The following is a 12,937-nucleotide window of genomic DNA, read 5'->3' as shown; positions in this document are numbered from 1 at the left end:
TAAACTACTGTCATTATCTTTTTGAAGAAAACTTTCAGTATGTTTTTCTAATCAAAACAGAACTGATATTCTGACAGTACAGCTTTGTGTACAGCTGCAAGTATTTTTAAAATACTAAAATGTTTACCTGGTATTTGGCTAGCAATGATATACTCCGCTCCTTGCAAGTGAGCCTTCCCACCATGACCCTGCTATGCCAGGCACACCTCAGGGGCTCTAAGATCTTGCCCCAATGACATGGATGTGTCCATCTTTATTTGCTGGCATCAGTGCCAGTAAAGTGAGCTGACTATCATTCCAGATTATCATACTATATATACACACTATACAAACCACTTGATGTAGTTCCTCAACCACATCAATGAAAACATGATTGCTGAGAGTTGGAATGAGGAAAGGGAACCTTATATTTAGAAAAAATCCATTTCCAAATCCATTTTGTGACTTTGTTCTGCTAGTAACACATGTATATTTTCTTGTCCAGCTAACATCCAAATGTCAAAGGCATTATCCACATAGCATTTGTACCATTGTTGAAGCTTTACCTCCCAAAGTGATAGTTTTGAAAGATGGGGCCTTTGAGAGGTAATTAGGATTAGGGGTGAGGCCCTCATGGTGAGATTAGTTCCCTTATAAAAAGAGGAAGAGAGATTGAGAACTTTTCCTTTGCAAGTACAGTCACCAAGGAAAAGCTATGTGAGAACACAACCAGAGCCCACTGTGAAAACACCTCCATCAGAATCCAAATCTACCATCACTCTGATCTTAAACTTTGCAGTCTCCCAAACTGTAAGGAATAAATGTCTGTTGTTTAGGCCACCCAATCTAAAATATTCTGTTATAACAACCCAAGCAAACTAACAGTCAGTCATTGCATTAGGGAAAGCTAGAATTATTTCTAATACTTTTTTTTTTTCCATGCTGGGGTTGAAACTCATCCTTGTGCATGCTGTGCTAGAACTCTACCACTAAACCACATCCCCAGCCCATGATTTCTAAAACTTAGAGTTAAACCTACTCTAAGATAGTAGCAAATTCAAAGAAAATCCTCCTGGAAATAGTGAATAACACTTTAAAGTTAATCCTTAGTATACTTCCCAAGGTCCTCATAAAATATCCTTTTATAGTGTTTCGTTTTAACACATTTTTCTCATTTTATGAGGCAAAACATTGCCCTCATCATGCAAATACCTCTATACACCCCATTTCCTATAATACCAGATGTCACCTGATTTTTTTTTCTACCACCAGGGTCATATTTGAAAATGAAATTTACTGAACTTGTTTTATCCTGCATGAGCCAAGCTGCTCCCCTCTTTAACTTTCTGTAAGGTTTTTTGGTCGAGTACAAATGAACACTATACATTTTGAAATGACTAAAAAGGTGAACATTTTCAAAAGTGGACCTAAAAGAATGCCCACCTTCTTAAACTAATGTTTGTAAAGAGCACTTGAGAAATGTTTAGAGAATATATGCACATTCAAATTAGATAATGAATTTACAAGAACCACAAACTGAGTTAGACTCTCTCAAGCTATACAAAAGAAATGTACATCGAGATAAAATCTCTTGGTCAGAGAGGCAAAGAATGAGGAAACTATGCTATGAACCCTGAGCACTGCTTCAGCTGTTCAGACAGTTCCCTAGAGACTCAACACCCTCTCCAACGATCATCCATTCAAGAGGTAATTGATTCCCTTCACCATAATCTAAGATTATTTCTCTCCTGGCAGGTGGAGCTCTCATGTCAGCTCACCTTAGTAGCGGTGGTCCAACAGTAGATGTCCTTCCAGAGCCCATCCCTCATCAATCATCTGGGGCTCAAGGACTGTCGGGGTAATATGGGGCAAAACAAGGCAACATCTTTTCCCAACTGGCTCTTATTAGATGGCAGCCCCTGTTCCCAATATGCCCTAATTAAAGGCAGCATGATATAAGGGAACAGAAAACCGTAAGTCAGGAAAACAGGGTGAACATTCACATTTTGCTACTAAGTAGTAGGAAACTATCTTGACTATCTTAGTTTTAGTTCCACAAAACAAATCCTGAGACAAGGATAGTATGCAAGTGGTTTATTTGGGAGGTAGTCCCAGAAGCACAGGTAAGTCATGAAGAAAAGGAAGGGAAAACCATCAATGGATGACATTAGCAAGCAAGTTACTGCTGAGGGAATCTGGGGCTCCATTCCTTTAAGAGGTGTATAAAACATTCAGAATCATCTCTTCAAGGGGCGGGGAAATTACATATCCTCTAAATCCTTTTGGGTCAGATACTGGACATTAACTCCTGGGTAATTCTGGTCCATTCAGGGTAATGATCTCAGTCAAGTCTCAGAAAGCAGCTGGTTTACTGGAATCGTCTGCTGCAGTTTCAAGGGTTGTCCAAAGGGGAATGAGTGGGTATGGGCTATTTCTGTTGCAGGTACTCAAGCTCTAGAGAGACATAGTCTGTCTAGATCTCAGAAGAGATAGTGTGCTGGAAAGGACCAAGAGAAAGAGGATAGAAGTGAATCCGAGGCTTGGACTTCCACCACAGCAATAACATAGGATTATTCTGAATAGCTAAAAAAAAAAAAAAAAAAAAAAATTCAGCTTGAATTTCCAACAGATCAGACAATAGTAAAAATAACTTAGGGTAGGTTTCATAAAATGAACAACACTGAAGCAATCCATAAAGTAGAATTATACGCACTCACTTAAGGAAAAGTTAAAAAGAAAATTAAAAAATAAAGGAAAATGAGCACATCAGAAAATGAAAGCCTACCATTTGTCCTCTATTTTTCTTAGATGGAGTTTAAGGGGTTATGGATCCTTCTACTTAGAGAAGCAAGTGCTAACAGGAACTCATCCAAGTCTTTGAGGTTCACATAGAATTAGTAACTTCCACAAAGGATCCAAATGCTTATCTTAGTCTCTCAGACATGTCACTTTACATCATTTGGACAAGTTAGGATCCTGCAGGGTGGGCTATGACTTAGGCTTTGAAGACTCAGAAATCCTTGGCTCTCAGCAACAGGGGGTACTGGCATCTCAGCCAGTGACTGGATAAAAATAATCTAACCCCAGAAGCTGTACCATTTGTGAATCTGAAGACAGGTTTTTTCGATTGCCTTATTTCTCTGTGAAATAGAACAACTGAGAAGTAGTAACCCACTTTCAGACTGACTGAGCTCAGAGGAAACACTACAAAAAACCTTTACACTTCTCCCAGTGGAAAGGTCGTCTCAGTAGTACAGGGAAAATAACCTTTCATCATCAGACCCAATTAAACCAAAATGAAACAAATTACTTCTGTTCTTCTAGGCTTGTAGGTGAATTTTTTTTTCTCAATTGGCGAAATAAATGGACAACATGATATTTTGAAAAATGTGTTAGTCAGCTTTCTGTTACTATAAGGAATATCTGAGATAATTCATGTAATAAGAGAAATGGTCTATTTGGGCCTACAGTTTCAGTCCATGGCTGATTGACACCATGCCTTTGGACATGTGGTAAGGTAGAACATCGCATCAGGAGCATGGGGCAGAGGAAACATGTTCTCCTCATGACCCAGAGTGAAAAGAGAAAGATACTCAAGTCCCATAGTTTTTTTTTTTTTTTTTTTGAAGACATATCCCCAGTAACCTAAGACCTCCTCCTAGGCCCTACATCTTAAAAAGTTTCCTCCACCTCCCAACAGCACCACACTGAAGACCAAGCTTTAAATACATGGGATCTTGGATGACATTCCAGATTCAAACTGTAGCATATTTCCACACTGTAGAATGGTTAAATAATGCTAATTAACATTATGCATTACCTCACATACCATTATTTTTATGAAATAACACTTAAAGTCTATCCTTCTAGTAATTTTCTAGTTAACCTTCCTTACCTGTGGGCTCTGCATTTGTGGATTCTACCAACTGAAGATCAACCTACTAGGAAAAAAGCAATTGAATCTGTAGTGATCATGTACTGACTTTCTTTCCTTTGTATTTATTCCTAAACAGTAGAACAACTACTTGCAAAGCCTTTTTGATAATATTAGGTATTATAAGTAATCTCAGGATGATTTAAAGTATATAGGATGATGTGCCTAGATTAAATATTCGCTGTCTTATAAAAGACATCTTTTATAATTTATAAGCATCTGTGGATGTTGGCATCTTAAGGGGTACAGGAGGGAACCAATCCTCTGCAGATAACCAGGGCACAATTGTATACATTACATTGTTTTTAACTACAGTCACCATGTTATTCAATTGATCTCTCCAACCCTTTTTATATTCAGAACCATGGCTACATTTCATGTCTGTGGCCTAGCCAGACTTTTTTCTTTATTTTTAAGTGATGTCAAGAGAGCCTCTGGTGTGAGATTTCACAAGGTAGAGACAGGCAAGATGAGAAAGGAGTCAAAAAGAGGAGGTCAAGGATACTGAAACAGCCAAGTCACAGACAACTAAAAATAAGAGCAGATTTGCCTTTGTTTACATTGCCAAAGGGGAAAAATTAACTTGATGGAAAGGGCAATTAAGCATTTCTTTTTCCATAGTGGTCCAACCCAGCTTCATATCCAGCTGTTCTGTTTTACATTGTGATGATTCTTGATCCAGTCGCTGAGTTAAAGAGGGCCGGTATGGCCCTGGTGGCATGCCACAGTTCTTCCCCCACTATTAACCTTTATTTTATAAGTAGACAATAAAACTCTCAGTGAGAACCAACCAACTGGTAGTCAGAGAATAAGGGGAAAGTGGGAACATTTACAGAGAGGTGTTGTCCAGAACAAAGACATAATTTGAACAATTCTTCAGATTAGCATTATCTTAGATCATCTAATTTAATAACCTCCATTCCTCATTAAAGAAATTTGAGATTATGAAAGGTGAATGGATTTCCATGGAGTTATGAAGTTCATAGTTCTAAATCCTGAATCACAGTCATCAACTAGTATGCCTCCCAGCCTAAGATTTGACCAAAGTTCACTGTTTGGAATTAGGAACAGGTTTTCTAATTAGATATCAAGTTGGTTGTCTATGATGGTAGCTTTCCCAGCTATGCTTCAAAAGCTGTCAGGGCCTTGATTCCAGAACTCTGGGAATGATTAGCCACCTTTTAATGGGGGTTAATGAGAGCGTAATGAAGATAAATGATCATCCATAGCTCTGTTGGACTCCCTAACTCCCAGAGCCATGTCCTGTCTGTGAACCCAGATACCTTTCAGGTAAATATAGTTCATCCTTGTATATCCAACTTCACTGGGACCCAGTACAGTTCAGATCATTGACATCTGCATACTCTGGATGTGTTGTAGAATGTATTTTTTTCTATATAAAGGATTAGCCATTGTAAAATTTCGATGAGACTGTAAACAGTTGCATAGAATCCAGTTTACTGTGGATAAGCACTCCCCGTTCAGATGGAGGAAAAATTACTTTATCCTAATTGCTTCACATAATAAACTAGAGATTTCAATAAACAGGCCAGGATAAATGGTTTGTTTGGTATGATCAAATCAGTTTACAAGAATCAAAGGAAGCCCAGGTGATTGCATTTCTGTGCAACTTTTGCACTGAGCTCTGGTACTCATTTAGATATTTACACATTGCTGAAAAACAATATATTGTGTGTGTATTTTTGTGTATACCTTTATTTTGTACAAACTTGTTAGAGCGTCTATACCAAAATGATTGTCTGCTGACCTAAATAGTCGTTAGGGGTTAACAATCTTACTAGAAGTATTTTGTAGACTTCCTAGCTTGAAATTATCTTCAAAGAGAGTTAATCATCTATCATTTTATATTTTATATTTACCCCTAATTTTGGCCCAAAATGTTTCTTGCCAAGTGGATCATCTTCCTTATGCATTAGAGACATCCCAATAACTTTTTGGCTGTTTTAACAAGTCAAATTTACCTTAAAGGTTCAACATTTGTCATTGATGAATTCTTGAAGTGGGCATCAAGCTTGGTGACTAATACCTCCAAAATTGTCCTGACGATCTTTTGTAAAATGGTAGCACCACAAGCACTGAGATATAGATATTTACAGTTATTTTTACCCTTTCTGGGGTCATAGATTCACATGAGAATGTGATCAAAAATTATTTCCTTCCAAAAACTTAATATATGAATATATAAACACACTTTTGTAAATCTTGCCAAAAGGTTTTCTGAATTCCTGGAGCACACCCAGGGATCCTCTGGGGCTAAAAATGTTTGTTCTAAGTGAATATTTTGGGAAAAGATACTATTTATTTTGATTTATTGCATAGATATGTTTATAAAAATTTCAGTAGTTTCATCATTTGTCATCACAGATTAAATCCATTCATGTACTAGTCCATGTAGATATGTGTGATTGACTGCATTAAAAGTAGCCTACTTTGGGGAATTTCTATTTTATGGGTTTTTTTCATTTTATTTTAATCAATTTTAAATATTCTTTTAAATCTTTTTCAATTTTCTTTATGGGAGGGTTTTTAAAAAAATTTATGAAAGCATTTCCTTTTTATTCTTGTTAATCTTCGAAGCACATCTATGTATAGACCTTTGGCTTGAATATTTGATTTAATAATTGCATTTAAAAAATCTTTAAATATGACATTGACCTCAAAGATTCTGAAAGTCAGAATCTACATATAAATTTAATTCTAGTTTCTGCTATTTATTCAAAAAGAAAAAAAACACTGATTAAATATCAGAATTAGATAATAACTTTTGTGTTTTTTAACATGACCAAATGATAAGGTACTACAAGAATTTAGTATAAACAACTACATTTTTTTAGTTGTAGATGGACACAATATCTTATTTATTTATTTATTTATTTATTTATTATGTGGTGCTGAGGATCAAACCCAATGCCTCACGCATGCAAGCCAAGCGCTCAACCAGTGAGCTACAACCCCAGCCCCAAACAACTACATTTTTAAGGGTAGTTTATAGAACTTTCATAGAACTGATAGTCATCTTAGTTATTGAATTTATAGTTGTAAAATAAAAGGACTGGTGTCTTAGTTCATGTAGATTTCTATAACAAAATTCCATAAACTGTATAACTTGTAAACAACCAAAAAACATATCTTTCTCACAGTTCTAGGAACTGGGAAGTCCAAGATCAAGGTGCTGGCAGAGTTAATGATGTTTGGTTGAAGACCTACTTTCTAGTTCATAGACAGAGCCTTTTTTTTTTTCTTTTTTTGATACCAGAGATTGGACCAAGGGGTAGCAGAGTCACATTCCCAGCACTTCTTATTTTTTATTTTGAGGCAGGCTCTCACCAAGTTGTTTAGGTTCTTGCTGAATTGCTGAGGGTGGCCTCAAACTTGCAATTCTACTGCCTCAACCTCCAAAGTGCTGGGATTACAGGCACACCCAGCAGATAGCCTTCTTTCTGTGCCTTCACATAGAGGAAGAGATAAAGTGTCTCTCAAGCCTCTTGGTAAGAGAACAATTTTCTTCATGACCTATTCAACTCCCAAAGGCACACTCTCTAATGCCATCACTTAGGGATTAGGATTTTAGCATATGAATTTGGGAAGAGGGGGACACAAACTTTCAGACCATAACAAACAGATATACTTTCTTTCTCTATCATGAGAGATTATTTCATATTCACATACCATGAAGCTTGCATTTCCCCCCTAAACAGAAAACCTACACTGCTGCTTCAAACCCATAACTAAGCATAATGTTTTAAGATCAATGATTTAAAACATAAAGAATCAAATCCAGTCTTGCTAAAGTCTATGGAAGTTCAAATAGCCCTTTTAATAGAGTAAATCTCTAGGAACAATCTTTCATAGCTACCTGGTTATTTGTGAATACTATCACAAGCTTATAGTTTTCATCCTACGTTATTGACAGATGTGCAAATAGGACCATTTCAGAAGAAGAGTCTCACATACAAGACAGACTGGGTTTGGAGATGTGTCATGTTGACATGAAGTACTTGTCATCAAGCGAATATGTATATTTGTGTGCACACATAGAATACACTCAAATATTCCATCTCTGAAATGCATACTTGCTTCACTGGTTATATTTAATTTATTATCAGGATACATCTTAGCATGGGGATATCTTGGATTCAATGAAATGCATTATATAGATTACATACAGAACATCAGCTCAGAAGGTGCCTTGGTAATGTTAAATCAATCTCCCAAGGAAATTGAAAAGGGTAATTTGCTGAAGACACAGATTTTGGTGACAAAAACAGATGCATCCCAGTGATTAATTTTTCAAATGCTTTCCACTCATGTGAATCATTTGATCACAAGCTTTAAAAATGAATGTAAATTATCTTTTAAAAAACATTTCTTAAGTAATATGTGGTGCAGAAACATACTGTTTATGTAAGTTAAAAAGCGATTAATTATTGTTCAGTGAAAATGAATAAATTCCAAATATATGTAAAATCTTAGATAATCCTAAAATGTTAATACTGAAATGAGTGTTCTAAAAGACAATATATCAAAAAATAACATTGTCCTATAAATGAGTAAAACTAAAACACTTTCACATTTAAATTGTAGCCTAATAGAGATAGTTCCTTTTTCAATCATTGTTTATTTTCACTATTAATGTAGGAAAAAAAGCATTTGAAGGATTTTTTTTTTAGTCCACATGTTAGCTCCAAAATTTAAAAAGCACATTTTAATGGGAGTTGGTTTAATACAATTTGACATGAGTGAGATAACAATTTGAAAAATGTGTCTATACTCAGTTTTGCTTCTAAATTTTGACTTTTAAACTTATTGTCAGTCTCAGAAAGAAATAAGAAGCAGTGAAGATAATTAAACATTTGCCTTGGGGGAATTATTTGCAGTTAATTAAAACCATACACTTCGGGTGTATACTTGCTTCACTGGTTATTAAATTTGAATCATATGTTAACTACCCAGGTTTCTCACTTGTCCATCAAATGTTGCTTGTGGCAGGGCAAAGAAACAAATTTTCTCATAATATTCCAAACCATAACGTTTGAAGCTCTCTGTCTCCAAGTTTTGAGTGGGAGGGAACAAAAGAAAGAGAGGGAAAGGGAAACAAGGAGAGAATGATTATTTTAGACTCTAAGTCATGGCTCTTGAAATGCAACTTACAGATACAAACTCAGTAGAGAACTTATTTTTAAACAATACAGGTGTAGGTCTGTCATTTCCAGCTTTTTCTGTGACCACATGCAAATAGGATTAACTAGGGGGTTTTAGATATTTTTAAATTACCTTCCTTTTGGCTATTTAAAAATATCTACTAGATTGTAAGCTCTATGAGGGCAGAGATTTAGTTGTATGTTCCCTATTGACTCTCTGGCACCCAGAACAGTGCCTGCCATATGGTAGCCCTTAATAAATATTTACAAATGAGTAACAGACCTATTTTATGCATTCCTGCCGACCCATTCATTGGCTCAATCCAGTGTCTTTTTGGAGAACCTCCAGAGAAACCTCATTTCAACATTCTAGCTTTGCAAGAGTTCATAGAATGCTTTTAGCCATGTTATTTCCTAGATAGTATATACTATAACCAAAAAAAGAGTGATATGATATGATAATTCCATACCTAAATGTGCTATATGTGGGAAAGAATGACATTGCTCAGAACAGAGGGTCTGCATTCCCTCATTGCTATTGTGCAACTCATATGGTACCTGGGAAAGATAATCATAATTACCACTGGATTTCCAAAGTGCTATTTCTGATTTTTTCAAGGACTCATGGCTTGCATATGTGAGCAACTACAGTACTGGAAACATTAAGAACATTAAAATTAGATATTCCTTTAATCTTCTCTATTTTGCCTTCCTTTCATATCCTTTCCTACAATTCTAACACTTTCACTGATTTATGAATCCTGCTTTATATTTTCTACTTTGTTGCAAACAGATGCCCCAACTACATCTCTACCTTTGTAAGCTTTGTGTGTATATCTCACAGGTTACTTTAAGAAAAGCTATTTATTAATGAAAATCTTTTAAGTATTTTAATGGTTATTTTTTAAAAACTAGTAAATTCTTTTGCCCTGAAATATCTATCACGTTAGTACTAGAAGGTGCTCTTTTTTTTCTCAGTTAAAAATGCTGATTAAATGTTTGTTTGTTGTCAGATTCTTCAAAGAATGACAATATTATAAAAGACAATGAACTAACAGATCATTCTGTGTGTGACCAAGATCATCCCAGTGGTAAGTTGTGAGATCCTTTTATCATTTTTTTTTCCTCTTGGAAAATATTCCATCTACAAAAGCAGGTTTGAGTTTTTCTGGAGAAAAATTGAATTCTGAGGTATTTTCTTAGTGCTGAACACCAGCTGATTGGTAGCTGACATCTTGAGATAGGGTTTCTGCTTTCCACAGTCTTCATTACCCATTATTTGTGTACCAGGCTGGCTTCATTTATTTTGCTTATTGTTACCTGCCTGTATTCTATAAGCATTGGGTTGGCAACTATTGAAATGAATGTGTGATAAGAATGAGAATAAATGTGAGCCATATGGAGAATAAACCCAGGAGATTAAATCTACATATCCTTGGAATACCAAGAAGACCGAATAGAACAAACAAATGAAGCAATCTTTAGAAAACTAATAGGAAAAAAGTTTTCCTAATGCAAACCAGTTTCTCTGCCCAAAACATGAGAGTATGCATTATATTTATAGGCAAATAAAATGAAAACTCAAATGAGAACAGACACCTACGTAGCCTCATGGAATTTCTGAAGATCAATGATAAAGGCTTTCAAAGCATACAAGAAAGTCTAAATCGGGTTATAAGTAATATCACCAGAATCAGATTAGCTTTAGCCTTCTTCTTCCGCAACCCCAAATGCTTAGAGAAAATGAAGTAACATTTCCAGAGCTCTAAAGGACACCGTTTCTATATTTAGTGATGTTATTATTCATGCATGAAGTCAAAAGTAATATTTTCTCAGGAATACAAAGATTAAGAAAATATGCTACCCAGATATCCTTTCTGAGTGAACTAACCAAAGGCCTGTACAAAAAACAATAAATATAGGAAAGAATGTAAAATCTAAAAACAAAAAGGCAAACAGTTGAAAGGAACTATATGGTCAGACCAATTAAATATATGGAAATGTTAACATAATTATTTCAAAATAAGCATCCAAATATTTCACCTAATTTTTTTTTTTTTTGAGACAGGTTTCATTTTTTGTTTTTTTGCTGCCAGGCACTGAACTCAGGGGCACTCAACCACTGAGCCACATGCCCAGCCCTTTTTTATATTTTAGTTATAGACAGGGTCTTACTGAGTAGCTTAGGGCCTCGCTAAGTTGCTGAGTCTGGCTTTGAACTTGCAATCCTCCTGCCTCAGCCTTCCCAGCTGCTGGGATTACAGGCAGGTGCCATGGCATCCAGTTGAGACAGGTTTTTCTAAGTTGTTGTGGGTCTTGCAAAATTGCTTAGCCTGGTCTCCAGCTTGTGATCATCCTACCTCAACTTTCCAAATACCTTAGATTACAGGCAAGTGCCACCATGCCCAGCTAGAAATATTGTAACTGAAATTTATGGTATATGCTGTTCAAAAATGACAAAAGTAAAAAATAGACTTCTACTATCAGAAATGAAAGTCAAAATAATGTAGGCCATTTCTCTCATTAAAGATAACTAAGACAATTTAAATAAAACTATATATATATTACATGTATATGTGAAATGTTATCTGATTACATTATATATCATATGGTATTATGTTTATCACAGAAATACGTGTCACACGTAATATGTATCATTTAATAAATTATACACATATAAATTTTATATGTATTGTGTGAGGGGGAGAAAAAAAATGACAGAGTTAGAAAACATCAGAGGGTTGATAAGATAGCTAAGACTTATCAAACTAAACCCAGAATTTGAAATTCTTCTTTACCTTAGGATAAGGTAAGCATTTTTTGGCTGATTCTGCAGAAAATTGTCTGGAGTCCTACTGATGAAAAGGAAAAGGGACCGTACTATACCTACCACCCTATATTTTGGGCTGAAAACCTAAAGATACATATCCCAGAAGAATAAACCCACAGTATATCTATTTTCTGAAAGCTGTTTTCCATTTTCAAGTGATCTCCATCCCCAAATTAAATTAGGAACAGCTCAGATTGTCAACTCTTCCCAGGCACCTGAGAAAAACACTTGTGAAATATTTATTAGAGGAAAAAAGCACCTTGTAGACTTCAAACTTTTTTTTTTTCAAATTTGTGAAATATAATGTCTTGCTGGGCATGGAGGCATACACCTATAGTTCCACCAACTCCAGAGGCTGAGGCAGGAGGACTGTAGGTTTAAAGTCAGCCTCAGCACTTAGACAGGCCCTAAGCAATTTAGTGAAAACTCATCTCAAAACAAAAAAAGCTGGGAATGTTGCTCTGTGGTTAAACACCCCTGGGTTCAATCTCCAGTACCAAAACAAATAAATAAAAATATAAATCACATCTAGCACACACATACCAAAAAAGAGCTCCACACCAAAATGAGTAAATAAGATAACATGAAACAGAATATGAAGAAATGAGAGAAATAGACCCACATGAGCTGAAAATATTAGGGTTATAAGTACAATGTACAAAGTAATGGTGAAGACTGTGTATAAAGGAATAATGATAATATTGAAAATTTTATCTGAGAACTAGATATGGAAAAGAAAAAAAAAGCCTAGAAATAAAAGATCCTATAATTGAAATTAATGATTCAATGAATAGATTTATGGTTTAATAAGATATTAGATGCAAATGAAAAAGAATTTGTGAACTCTAAGTTAGGTTAGAAGAATATATCCAAACTAAAAACAGCCGGCAAAAGGATAGCAAAGCCTCAAAAAAAGGAAAAGATCACATGTTAATGGAGAGAATTGGTCAGGAGCAACATTTGAAGAAACTATAATGAGAAATTTCCCACATTGATGAAGAACATTAGGCCAAATGTCCCAAAAGCCTTTTG

At 35.4% G+C, this 12,937-nt stretch overlaps 1 protein-coding gene across 8 annotated transcripts in view; it reads left to right on the top strand.

Annotated features, from left to right (window-relative positions):
* Macrod2 (mono-ADP ribosylhydrolase 2) overlaps positions 1–12,937 on the top strand; it is a 1,956,002-nt gene that overhangs the window by 1,853,849 nt on the left and 89,216 nt on the right. For all 8 annotated transcript variants that reach the window (XM_078051387.1, XM_078051384.1, XM_040275965.2 and 5 more), the window contains one exon: positions 10,089–10,166. In XM_078051387.1, the coding sequence (XP_077907513.1) occupies positions 10,089–10,166 (78 nt within the window). The remainder of the gene's footprint in view (positions 1–10,088; positions 10,167–12,937) is intronic.

This window comes from Ictidomys tridecemlineatus, chromosome 5 (assembly GCF_052094955.1).
Source record: "Ictidomys tridecemlineatus isolate mIctTri1 chromosome 5, mIctTri1.hap1, whole genome shotgun sequence".
Taxonomy (NCBI): domain Eukaryota; kingdom Metazoa; phylum Chordata; class Mammalia; order Rodentia; family Sciuridae; genus Ictidomys; species Ictidomys tridecemlineatus.
The sequence above is the reverse complement of the archived record's forward strand: the minus strand, read 5'-3'. Positions and strand labels throughout refer to the sequence as shown.